This window comes from Rhea americana, unplaced genomic scaffold (assembly GCF_003343005.1).
Source record: "Rhea americana isolate MKP2758 unplaced genomic scaffold, rheAme1 scaffold_222, whole genome shotgun sequence".
NCBI classification, from domain to species: Eukaryota; Metazoa; Chordata; class Aves; order Rheiformes; family Rheidae; genus Rhea; species Rhea americana.
The window spans coordinates 792,024-803,983 of record NW_028186337.1 but is presented as its reverse complement, the minus strand read 5'-3'; the positions used below and the strand labels follow the sequence as shown (position 1 = coordinate 803,983).

The window sequence follows — 11,960 nt, the reverse complement described above, 5'->3', positions numbered from 1 at the left end:
TATGACTCCTTGACACAGCTCAATCCTAAAAGGGCCAAGCAGTATTCCTTCTGTAAGAAAGCTGGCCAGGATTTGGCTTTTAACAGCATAATATTGGCGACAAAAACTGTCTAACCGCAGCATTGGGTAGATGGGCACCTCCATTAAGGTGCCGTGTCTGATTTCCAGCTCAGTAAGTGAGCCACCCTACCCTGTAGGGAGATTTCTTTWATTCATTTCTCTCCTGTGTCCTGGCAGAAGACACTCCATCCAACGACATTCCCTCCATCCAACGAGGCCATCACAGCTACCAAGCCACATCTTGTGCAGTGATAACTCTGTCCGGGGGGGATCTGGGGCGGGTTTCTCATATCAGCTGTCTGCCATCCTGCAGGGAAGGTCATAGCCAACAGGACAGTGGACTACGAGGAGGTGCAGTGGCTGAACTTCACCATCCGAGCTTCAGACAATGGCTCTCCCCGCAGATCTGCTGAGATCCCCGTGTACCTTCAGATAGTGGATGTCAATGATAACAATCCTGTTTTCAGCCAGCCGTCCTACCAGGTGAGCTGGGCTCACCGTGCAGTTTTGGGCCAAGAGCTGGGTGCTCCCAGAGGATCAACTTCTTCCCTCTGTATCTGCTTGAACCATCTGAAAAAGATGGTCAGCCCACTGTTGCTTTCACTGAAGGTCTGAATTAGCTCAGTATTAACTCCTTTTCTGCAGTAAAGTAGCAAGTGATGAAACAGTCAGTGATTTCTCCTCCTCTTGCTTTCAGAAAGCTGTCTTTGAGGACGTCCCACTGGGAACAGTCATCCTGAGGGTCAAGGCCATGGATGCAGATTCTGGGCGTTTTGCTCTCATYCAGTATAGTCTAGGGGATGGAGAGGGCAAGTTTGGGATAAATCCCAACACGGTAAGAAGCCAACTGAGACTGGAACAGAGGGAAAATTGGGGAGGGGAGACTGCGGTGGTCCCCTGTCTCCCCAATGGCCACGGTTGAGGGGAGCATGGGGCTGGCTCTTAATTCAGTGCAAACCCAGGCTGTCTGGCTGCACACAACCTTGTTGTGGGTACCGGGGTCTGGTTGAGGCTGTTCACCTGAGCAAGGAGGTGAGACAGCCTTGCCCCCACACCTCGCCTGCTGTCCCCTCTTGAGTAGCAGATCTGCCAGGCGAGAACCACTTGAAGKTTTCCGTGTGCTACAGGGTGATATCTACATCCTATCTGCCTTGGACCGGGAGAAGAAGGATCACTACACGCTGACCGCTGTGGCCAGGGACAATCCTGGGGACATCTCTAGTAATCGTCGGGAGAACTCTGTGCAGGTAGGACTTGCCTCCTCCCACTGCCACTTGTGCAAGAGATGCCCAGCCCTGTCTGCAAGATGATGTCAAACCTCTGGCCTTCCTCCCCAGCAGGTTTGCTCTAGGCCACAATTAGCCAGAATGAAAGCCAGATGGCCCCAAGAAACAGGGTCTGTTGGGTGAATGCTGCAGAGAGAAGGCTTGGAGGAAAGAGGCCATACGGGCACATTTGCACTGCTCCAGCGCAAAGCCACCCAACACCTTCCAGTTTGGCTCAGATGGCCAACTTTGCACAGTGGAGACCGAGCCCTTCAGGGAGGCGGACAGTGGGGCAGGGGGATGGGGGTGGTATTGTCCCTGTGCTTCGGCGGCTGCGGAGTGAATGGGCCTCCGCCTTGGACCACTGCTGTTCCCATTGTCCGAGGCAGGAACTCGCCCAGCAGACAGAAACGAATAGCAGGAAGGGCACTGCGGGCCTACAGCAGAGGCACGCTGTGCTGTTTGGGTCACGGCAGCGCTGCAGTTGCCTAGTCCCTGCACAACCATCTCCAGCCTCAAATAACCCACCGACCTGTGTCTCAAACAATTCAGGTGCTGATCACAGTCCTGGACATCAATGACTTCAGGCCCCAATTCAGCAAAAGCCAGTTCAGCACCAGTGTCTACGAGAATGAGCCAGCAGGGACATCTGTGATAACCATGAGCGCGACAGACCTGGATGAGGGAGACAAYGGTGTGGTGACCTACAGCATCGAGGGCCCTGGAGTAGGTAGGCACTGGCAGTGAGGAGGTCCTCCATGGGAGTGGGGAAAAAATGCAGGGTTAGGAAGAGGAGGAATTGGAAGGGATGTGTGGGCCAAGCCACATTTCCCATGTCCTTCTGTGGTGAGRCACTCCTAGGAGCAGCCGCTTTCGGTATTGTTCTGCAGTTTCTAGTTCCTCGTGGTGTGACATGTTACAGCCTTGCCTACCTTTGTACTGCAGCCGGGCTTTGACCTCTGCCCTGGTCTCCTCCACCCCAGCCATCTCTTCCTGGATTTTCTACATACAGAAAAGTAGCTTGTGTCCTGGAGCAAACTCACCGCACACCTTAGAGGAAAGCCAGAAGGGGCCTGGGGTGCCTAATGGCAGGGCCTCAAATCCAGTATATCCCTGCAGACTGAGAGCTGGTGGGAACTAGGCGAAAGCCAGCATAAGTGTGGAGGGGGAGGCTCAGGGAAACGGCAGAAGACTAATTTTCCTGAGACCCATGGGCTCCTCCAACCTCCCTCTGATCCACTGCCCTGTCCTAGCCAACCTAGGCGGGAGTGAAACACAGCAGGAGATGGCGTGGGAGTGGAGGCCTTTGGAGCTGCCCTGAGGGAGGGACTCAGCAGCAAGCGGAGATGCTCTGAAATGGTGCCCTAAGATCATATTCGTATCTCTGGCAGGTTGCTCTGCTCTGTCACTGTTGTCACCAGGCTGGTACAGTGCAGGCCAGGGGTTTCCCACCAGCGAAGGATGGCTGGAGGATGTGCTGTTCTGGGTAGCCTGGTTCCTAATTTATAGCGCCTCATCATTTATCTGGCTGTCAAGTGTCCTGAGCCAGAGGCATGTTTATTTTGTCCCTAGAGGCCTTCAAGATCAATAAAGACTCCGGGCTCATCACGTCCCGGCGGCGTTTGCAGTCCTACGAGAGGTTCAACCTGACTGTGGTGGCCACAGACAAAGGGCGACCCCCTCTCTGGGGCACAACCATGCTCCACATTGACGTCATTGACATTAATGACAACCGTCCCGTGTTTGTTCGCCCACCCAACGGCACCATCCTGCACATCAAGGAGGTAAACGCTGAGGCGGGGGTGTCTGCTCACCGGGTGGGAGCAGCAGGGGTGCAGAGAATGATGGCGTGCTGAAACTTTGACTGGAGTTATCCACTGCCCCGCTTCAACTCTTGGTGTTCAGCTTCCGACAGAAGGGAGGAATAGTCCAGGCATCTTCCACTGTCCGGGACCAAACTTGGCTTTGTGAAGAGTTAAAAGAAAGCAAAATCAAGAAAGATGTAATAAGAGTCGGATGAGAGTCTAGGGCAGAAAAGTGGGAACGAAAGCAGGGAAACTCAGCTGAAGAGAGTGTGTATGTGGTTGCATAGCTGGAAAAAAAACAACTGAGGGGAAGAGATGGTGCCTGTTTTTAGGTAACCACCACCAAAGAAGCAGCCATCAGTGGAATAATCTGTTCTCTGTGTCCATCAATGATAAAACAAGAAAGCTTTGATTTAAGATGTGACGAGAGGATTTTAGTTGCACTTGCTACGGGGGGATCTGGACAGGGGATAGCATCTCTATAGGGGAGTGTCTCTGGAAGTTAGACCAGCACTTCTCAGGAGCAATGTGAGTAGCGTTAATTCTGCCTTGGGGCAGGGAGGCTGACAAAACCCTTCTCCATGTGCGCCTGAGCATGAATGGTGAATAGGGATTCGCAGTGCAGCTTTGGGGAACAGAAACTCCGGCAGCATGCAAAATAAGGAAACGGTTGGTCGCTGCATGCCGAGGGTATTTATAGATGAGGGCTGAAATGCTGACATTTAAGACAATTTCTCCTTTCTGAGAATCCATGCTTGGCTCAGGCCAATCCCGGACGCGCGCTTGCCCAACCGAAGGAAATCGTAACTCTGCATTTCCCATTTGGGACTGCACGTCCGGGCTGCACAGGTCCCACCCTGGAGCTGGGGGGCAGCCGTGGCCGCCGAACGGGCAGCAAGGCCCAACAGCCAGACGCGCTGTTGGCGGGGGCACGAGCRCAGTATGTTGCGAGGCCGCGCGCTGCTGACACGTGCAAGCCCCGGGTGGTGTGCAGGGCATCGTGGGCAGGCTGACCCCAGTGCGGCGGGGTTTGGAGAGGCGTGGGGAGCATCCAGCCTGGGTGCAATGCCATCCCTCAGTCCGGACTGCTTATGTGCCAACAGGAAATCCCGTTGCGGTCCAACGTGTACGAGGTCTACGCCACAGACAAAGACGAGGGCCTCAATGGCGCAGTCCTGTACAACCTCCTAAAAACCGGTGCAGGAAACAAAGACTGGGAGTATTTCAGCATTGACTCTGTCAGCGGGCTCATCCAGACGGCAATGAGGCTGGACCGGGAGAAGCAGGCAGTGTACAACGTAAGCAGGGCGGGAGCAAGCCTGCAATAGTGAAAACTTCACATCAGCAACTTAGCAAGAACCAAAGTGTCTCAGGTCAACTGTTTTCTGGAGGAGATGGTGGACCCCCTACCAATTCCCTGCTAAATTCCCTGAAAATACTACTCTGTCCAGCCAGCACCTCCATCCCTGTCTCAGCACTGTCTCCACACCCCATTTGCCCACGTGGCCTTGCCCAAGGCAGCTCTTTCGCCTCTCTCTGCAGCTGATCATCGTGGCCTGTGACCAGGGCCAGCCAGCCTATGAGACCATGCAGCCCCTCCAGGTCGCACTTGACGACATCGATGACAACGAGCCCCTCTTCCTCCGGCCGCCGGTAAGGCCATGGGCCGCCGTGGAGGGCAGAGGGCTGGGAGGGACTAAGATGTCGAGAGAGGCATCGGGTGGGAGGGTGTGCTAGACAGTGGTCTGCATGCGCCTTGGTTTGCTTGCCCTGCGGTAACACTCCCTTTCCTTATCCTGGGGCCTCCTGGCAGAGGGACAGCCCCCAGTACCAGGCACTCTCTGTCCCTGAGCACTCACAGCCTGGCACCGTGGTGGGGAACATCACCGGTGCCGTGGAYGCGGATGAGGGCTCCAACGCCATCRTCTACTACTTCATAGCAGGTAAGATGGGGTGCATGGCTCTGCTTTGCAGTGGAAGGAGCATGGTGAGTTTGAGGAGGGCTGAGATTGCTGCCTTCAGCTGCTTTGTATACTTCTGCTTCTGCCCATCGAGCCTCACCCTCCCCAGCTCTGAGCCTCCTCCTGCACATCCCTCACCAATGCTTTGTGTTGCTCATGTCAGCTGTGGCTGGGTTTCTACCGTGGTAAGCAAGAGAAGTGACACTTCAGGAATTCTGATCCAAAAGACAACTAACTTGGCTCTCCTTCCGGCATCCCAGCTGGGAACCAGGAGAGCAATTTCCAGCTGAGTCGGGAAGGGAAACTGCAAGTCCTGCGAGACCTGGACCGGGAGAAGGAGCCATACTACYCTATCATCGTCAAAGCATCCAGCCAGAGGAACTGGGCACCACCCAGAGGCCACCARGCGGGCAGGGCCGAGGCTTGGGACCTCAGCACAGACCTGACACTTCAGGAGGTGCGGATCTTCCTGGATGACATCAACGACCAGGCACCACAGTTCACCAAGTCAGAGTACACGGCAGGTAAGGGCAGCCAGACTGTGCCTGGGGGCACATRCTCTGGTCTTGAGCACCCAGAGCAGCTGATGCCCCAGGGAAAAAACAGTTTTCTCCAAGGAGGCCAGGGGGAGGGTGCAGAAAGGGGTCAGGAAAGGATCTGAAGGGAGGACAGAAGAGCCAAGCCCACAGTCAGTGTGGCAGTGGCGGCTCTGAAGAAGAGTGGCTCCTTCAACAGTCTCCCTGCCTGGCTCTGGCTCGCCTTCCCTTCTCTCTCTTTCAAAGGGGTGGCCACAGACGCCAAAGTGGGTTCGGAGCTCATCAGAGTCATAGCCGTGGACACCGATGTGGGGAATAACAGCCTGGTCTTGTACAACATCCTGGGGATCCGCTACATCAAGCAGCACTCCAACGACTCCGAGGAGGTGGCCAATATCTTCAGCATCGGTACATAGCCTGTGTGCAGGAAGAGCCATGGCCTCATGGCCAGGGCCCCCAGACAGCACAGCCAGCCCCCCTTCCTCACTCCTTTTTCACTCACCCACAAGACAGGCACTGGTTTTGCATGAGGAAATTTRCAGGGGCTGCAGTAGGTTGTCCACTAGGTCCTGTTTTTTAGGTGCCTTCACAGGCCTCAATTTTGCGAAGGACATGTAGAGCTGTTGATCACGTCCTTTTCCTTTCCTCTTTAAGTTTTGCTTCGGGGCCCTTTACAGGGAGAGTGCATGGTGTTTAAAGAGATCAGGGTCTCTCTGTCAAGCACAAGGAGAAAGAGCAAAAGGATCGCAGTGCCTGGCACCCCTTTGCCTGGCCTAGACCCTAGCTGTCCTCAGCTGAGTGGTTTGAAGTGGCTAGGCTAATCCCGGGCTTGTGACCATCCTTCCCCCAGGTACCCTTGATGGCATCCTGCGAACCTTCGACCTGTTTACAGCCTACAACCCTGGGTACTTTGTGGTGGACATCATGGCTTCTGACCTTGTGGGCCACAATGACACAGCCATCGTGGGGATTTATATCCTGCGAGATGACCAGCGAGTCAAAATCATCATCAATGAGATTCCTGACAAGGTTAGACAGTTCGAGGAGGAGTTCATCAGTCTGCTCTCCAACATCACAGGTGCCATCGTCAACACAGATGATGTGCAGGTAACTGCCTTCACCCACTGCTTCCCTGGGTCTCTGTCCTGAGGAGATACTCTGACGCACAAATCCAGCCAGAAGGTTTCCATCATCACCACTTCCAAGAGAGCCATCCTCCTTTCCTTCACTTTGTATTTTATGGGTCTGTGCAGGAAGCTTCTCTCTCTGGCCGTGGATGGTGATCAGAGCTGCCTGGGACAGCCTGGCTGTGTTTAAGGGTAGTTACAGGGAATATTTGGGTTGTTGTTGGCCAACTGAGCCATCACGTCCTTGTTCTGGAAAGAGGAGGTTGCTTGGAGGGGAGGGTAACCTTCCACCTGCTGCCTCTTTCACTGGTGCACTGTCTGCACAAACCAGAGGCTCCATGGAGCCTGATCCTAGGGACTGGGTTGTCCCCACAGGTGCACAGGCAGTGGTAGCCRGGCACGCTGGAGAGCACCTCTTTGCCTTTTGCAGGGAGGGGACAAAGACGTCAAGGAGGGCTTTGGAGGTTTGTTTTGCAGTGAAGCATTGCCCATTTGCTGTTTGATGGCATCTGCTGCCTTGATGTGAGCAGCCAGAGTGTGGGAAAGTAACTTGCAGAAGGGCTTGTCAGAGGCATGATAGCTCAGGAAGATACCTGAGCTGGCGGTCTCTAGTGGAAGGGGCCCTGCGCAGGGCCTGAGGGTCTCTTGCCATGCAAGCACACTTTGGGGCATGCTCAGGCGATGCTGTGGGAGCAGACACCTGTCCTGTGTTGCAGACCTTGCTGTCTCTTCCCAGTTCCACGTCGACAAGAAAGGCCGGGTGAACTTYGCGCAGACAGAACTGCTGATACATGTGGTGAACAGGGAAACCAACCGGATTCTGGATGTGGAGCGGTATGTTGTCCAGCCCCTCACCTGGTCTGCCACTCCTCAGGCTTGTATAGTCCTCRGGGAACGTCATGAATCCTGACATGCCTGAACAATGTGAGGAGCCTCCTGTCCACCCCTGTATCCCTCCTCTTCCCAGGGTAATTCAGATGATCGATGAGAATAAGGAGCAGCTGAGGAACCTCTTCAGGAACTACAACGTGCTGGATGTGCAGCCCGCCATCACTGCCCGAGCACCAGATGACCTCTCAGCTCTGCAGGTAGCGCCCGCATCCCCACTCCGTGTCCCCAGCTGCCCTTGTGGTCCCTCATGGCATGACTGCTTGGCTGCACTCACACAGAGTTGCTGTCAAAGGGACGTGACATGTCCCACCCCATGACCCACCTCCAGGCAGCCCTGGAAAGTGCAATATTTCCAAGGTGCTGGTGTGTAGCAGGATGGGACATTCCTCTAGGAACCTGTTGGCTTCTGAGCATAGATAGAGAGGGTCACAGTTGCACTCTGCACTGGCAAGCAGTTGATGTGGTGTCCCTTCCCATTCTCCATGGCCTTCTGATGATCTGGAGAAGCTTTTTCCACAGTTAATGGATGCAGTGTCCAGAATCAGGTGCTGGATCAGTCCCAGAAGTTGCTGATACCCCTCTGTCTCTCCCAGATGGTGATTATTGTGCTGGCCGTTCTCCTCTTCCTGGCTGCCATGCTCTTCATCCTCATGAACTGGTACTACCGAACAGTGTGAGTATCGCCTGGGCTCTGCCCCGCTAGCCACACTCTCGCTCTGGCCCAGCTGGGGGGCCAAACAGGCAGTGTCCCAGCTGGGAAGCTGCATCGAGCTGGCCTCTGGTTGCTGTAGTCCAGGAAAGCCTTTCCAGAGATCTTCATATCTTAAAGAGCCTGAAGCAACACGTAAAGCTAGTGGGTTCAGAAACTGTCCCTCTTCCCTCAGGATATTGTTGCTTTAACCATATTCTTCTCTCCCTGCCGTGCTTGCAATGTGTGGAGGGGTTGGTTTGCAGGATTACTGCAGATCTGTATGCCTCTCTCATTTAAAGCGTCAAGCTTAATTGCTTCCCTAATTTCCTCTCTGTCTTTATTTTGCAGGCACAAAAGAAAATTAAAAGCTATAGTGGCTGGCTCCACAGGTGAGCTATGCTGGGGTTCTGCAGTTCAAAAACAAAAAGTAAGGTGTATCTAACAACCTGGAGGAGGTTGGCCCCTTCGGGGAGGGGTGTGGGCGGGTGGTCCCGCGCACCAGAGAGCATGAGCACTGGTGGCAGGGAGAAAACCCAGCGACGCAGGGCATGGAGAGACRTGGGGAGTCCGAGCGGGGTGTGAGTCAGAGGGAGCCTGCACAGCTGGAGGTGGTGGGTGGGCATACAGAAGTACTGACCTGTGCCCCGGCCGTGCAGAAATGCAGCCTCCACCTCTGCCTTTTTGCAGGGARCAGGGGCTTCATGGACATCATGGACATGCCTAACACCAACAAATATTCCTTTGACGGGTGAGTTCTCCCCCAGCCCAGCGTTTGCTACGTGGCACGTCGGGTCACATCATGGGCTCCGAGACTGCTCGTGGGCGAGGGATGCCGGCTTTCTTCGGCCAGCAACCATCAGCCTCCCGTGGCTCTTGCATTAAYGGCCATGTCTCCTCCCTGGGCAGGGCCAACCCCGTGTGGCTGGACCCTTTCTGCAGGAATATGGAGCTGGCAGCGCAGGCGGAGCACGAGGACGACCTGCCGGAGAACCTGAGCGAGATCACCGACCTGTGGAACAGCCCGGCCAGGACTCAYGTGAGACGCGGCCCCGGGCCAGCCCACCGGCTGGGTGGCACAGGCATTCGCTCTGGCCCGCTCCCCAGCTCCCTGTGCGGCTCCCAGGCAGTCGCTGGAGTCCRGAGCAGGGCAGGGTGGTGGAAGTTGTCCTCTGTCACGGCGGTTTGGTTCAGGATGGCAGGGATGGCTGTCCCTCAGCCTGYCGGGGGGAGGACCCAGCTTCTAGGGCAAGGGGTGGCAGTGAGAAATGAAGTCGCGTAGGGATGGCCACGGGGGGACGAGGACCGACAGGAAGGCAGTTGGGACCCTGATGCTGCCTTCATCCTAAGACAGAGCAAAGCTCCTCCTCCTCCTCCTGCCGTATCTTCAGGTGCCTTCTCCTCTCGCAGGGGACCTTCGGCAGAGAGCCTTCTGCAGCCAAGCCCGAAGACGACCGCTACCTCCGGGCCGCCATCCAGGAGTACGACAACATTGCTAAACTGGGGCAGATCATGCGCGAGGGGCCCATCAAGGTGAGTCGGGCTGCGCCCTCTCCCTGCCCCGGACGGCCTTCGCGAAGGGAAGCAGGGGTGTTTCCTACAGCTCCCGCTTCCACTCCGGGGAGTGGCAGCGCCACTGGCAAGTGATTTTGCTCCAAGAAATGCCAGGATGGGGCCAAAAGGTGCTCCCTCGGATAACCGTGCTCTCTCCCCGCTCCGCCCAGGGCTCTCTCTTGAAAGTGGTCCTGGATGATTACACGCGCTTGAAAAAACTCTTTGCCCAGCGGATGGTGCATAAGGCCACCGCCAGTCTGGGGGACCGCTCCTCGGTCACGGAGGTAGACGGGGTGTGCGTGGGCATGGGGGAATGCGTGCCGTGCCCTCTGGGATGCAGTGGCTCCTCCCGGCCTTTGCAGGCTCCGGCCGCTCCCCGGCAGCCGCGGTGCGGTGCGCCGGTCGCCGCTGATCCCGCCGGCCGCGGGCGGGCTCGCCGCCGGGAGCACGCGGGGATGCTCCGAAGGGGCGCCGAAGGAAAACGCAGCCCCGCACGCGACGAGGCTGGGTTTCCGCCGAAGCTGCTGCTCGCGCCGGCATTTCTTTTCCTCCTCCCCCCGGCTCCCCACCTCTCACGTCCCCCAGTGCCTCCCCCCCACCGGCTCTCGGCGTTGTTTGCGCTGTAGGGGTGGCCGCGAGGCCCCAGTTGCCCTGCAGAGGCTGGCCGAGAAGCTGCAGGTCCCCGCGCGCGCCCGAGGCCGCTGTTGCCCCTCGTGGCCCTTGCGTGGGTGGTCGCTGAGGGCACGAAGGGGCTCCAGGTGGGTGAGGCTTTCAGCCGCAGACATTCAGAGCTGTTGAGCCCATCGTGCTGCTTTGAGGCTGCCTAGAAAGAGAAGGTTCCCGTTCCCGCTGGGAAACGAGGGTGGCTCCTGCGGTGGCGGCGGTGGTGGTGACCTCTGCATGGGCCTTTTGCAGCTGATCCAGAAGGACCTGGATGAGGAAGAGGAGCACAGCCCCAGCCAGGGGAGCCTCCGCTTCCGGCACAAGCAGCCCGTGGAGCTCAAAGGCCCCGACGGCATCCACGTGGTGCACGGCAGCACGGGCACGCTGCTCACGTCCGACCTCAACAGCCTGCCCGAAGACGACCAGAAGGGCCTGGGCCRCTCCCTGGAGACCCTGGCCGCGGACTGCGGGGGCTACAGCGACCCCAACGCCCGCACCGAGTCGGCCAAGTCCACCCCCCTGCACAAGATGCGGGAGGTGATCATGGAGAGCCCGCTGGAGATCACGGAGCTATGACCAGCGGCGGGAGCAGGGGGCCAGGAGGCAGCGCCCAGAGCCGCCCGCGGCGCCCTGCCTGCCCCGCCGGCACGGCACGGCACGGCACGGTCCAGCCCCGCGGAGAGAGCTCGGCTCCAGGAAAGGGCTCTCAGGACCGGGTTGCTTTTACTCGCGTGTCATTTAATCATGGAATCATTAAAATTTTTTTTTTATTTTTCTTAAAAAAAAGTTTTTTTTTTTAAAAAAAAGAGGGAAAAAAAAGGAAAAAAGTTAAGTGACTGCAAGTGTTCAGAGGCCGGGCAGGGGCTGAGACCCGGCGTACCCGAAAGCAACGCGGCCTCGAGTCCGGCAGACTTGGAGGCTGCCYGGGGCCGGTGGCTCCGCTGTCCCCTCCCCGGATGCATGCCAGGGACAGAGCCGCGGTGCGGGGGCCGCAGGGAGGGCCGAGTCCACGTGGCATTAATGTGTGTCGTCACCTTGCCGGAAAGGAAAACCCCCAAAAAACGAAGACATTTCTCCATTTTGCTGGCTTTACCAAAACATACCGCGACGTCAAAAAAAAAAAAAAAAAAAAAAAAAAGAGCGCGAGCCCGACAATAATTGGGGTTTCTGAATGTAGCGTGTTTGTGTGTATCTTCTCCTGTTTTCCTTTTCCTTTGCTCCTGGCATTTGGGATGCTTTGTTTCCGGCAGTACCTTGCGGCGAGCGTTGGGAATGGTCTGTTACGGGAATCTGAAATAATACACTATCTATGGCTTTGGTTAACCTGTGTGTCGTCCTTGCTGGGGCTGCCGCTGGCACCCTCTGCCCGGGCCCGCGCGCCTCGGGGCCCACCGGAAAGCAAAAATGGCC

General features: G+C 56.7%; 1 protein-coding gene across 1 annotated transcript in view; it reads left to right on the top strand.

The window, feature by feature from the left end:
• CDH23 (cadherin related 23) overlaps positions 1-11,769 on the top strand; it is a 203,670-nt gene extending 191,901 nt beyond the window's left edge. The window contains exons 40-58 of the mRNA XM_085305569.1: positions 374-543; positions 758-895; positions 1,188-1,307; positions 1,878-2,055; positions 2,898-3,109; positions 4,234-4,428; positions 4,673-4,783; positions 4,944-5,073; positions 5,352-5,615; positions 5,874-6,035; positions 6,478-6,734; positions 7,491-7,588; positions 7,722-7,842; positions 8,239-8,318; positions 8,685-8,725; positions 9,024-9,084; positions 9,243-9,372; positions 9,744-9,866; positions 10,803-11,769. Of these exons, the coding sequence (XP_085161695.1) occupies positions 374-543; positions 758-895; positions 1,188-1,307; positions 1,878-2,055; positions 2,898-3,109; positions 4,234-4,428; positions 4,673-4,783; positions 4,944-5,073; positions 5,352-5,615; positions 5,874-6,035; positions 6,478-6,734; positions 7,491-7,588; positions 7,722-7,842; positions 8,239-8,318; positions 8,685-8,725; positions 9,024-9,084; positions 9,243-9,372; positions 9,744-9,866; positions 10,803-11,126 (2,915 nt within the window). The 3' untranslated portion in view covers positions 11,127-11,769. The remainder of the gene's footprint in view (positions 1-373; positions 544-757; positions 896-1,187; positions 1,308-1,877; positions 2,056-2,897; positions 3,110-4,233; positions 4,429-4,672; positions 4,784-4,943; positions 5,074-5,351; positions 5,616-5,873; positions 6,036-6,477; positions 6,735-7,490; positions 7,589-7,721; positions 7,843-8,238; positions 8,319-8,684; positions 8,726-9,023; positions 9,085-9,242; positions 9,373-9,743; positions 9,867-10,802) is intronic.
• Positions 11,770-11,960: the final 191 nt, after the last annotated feature.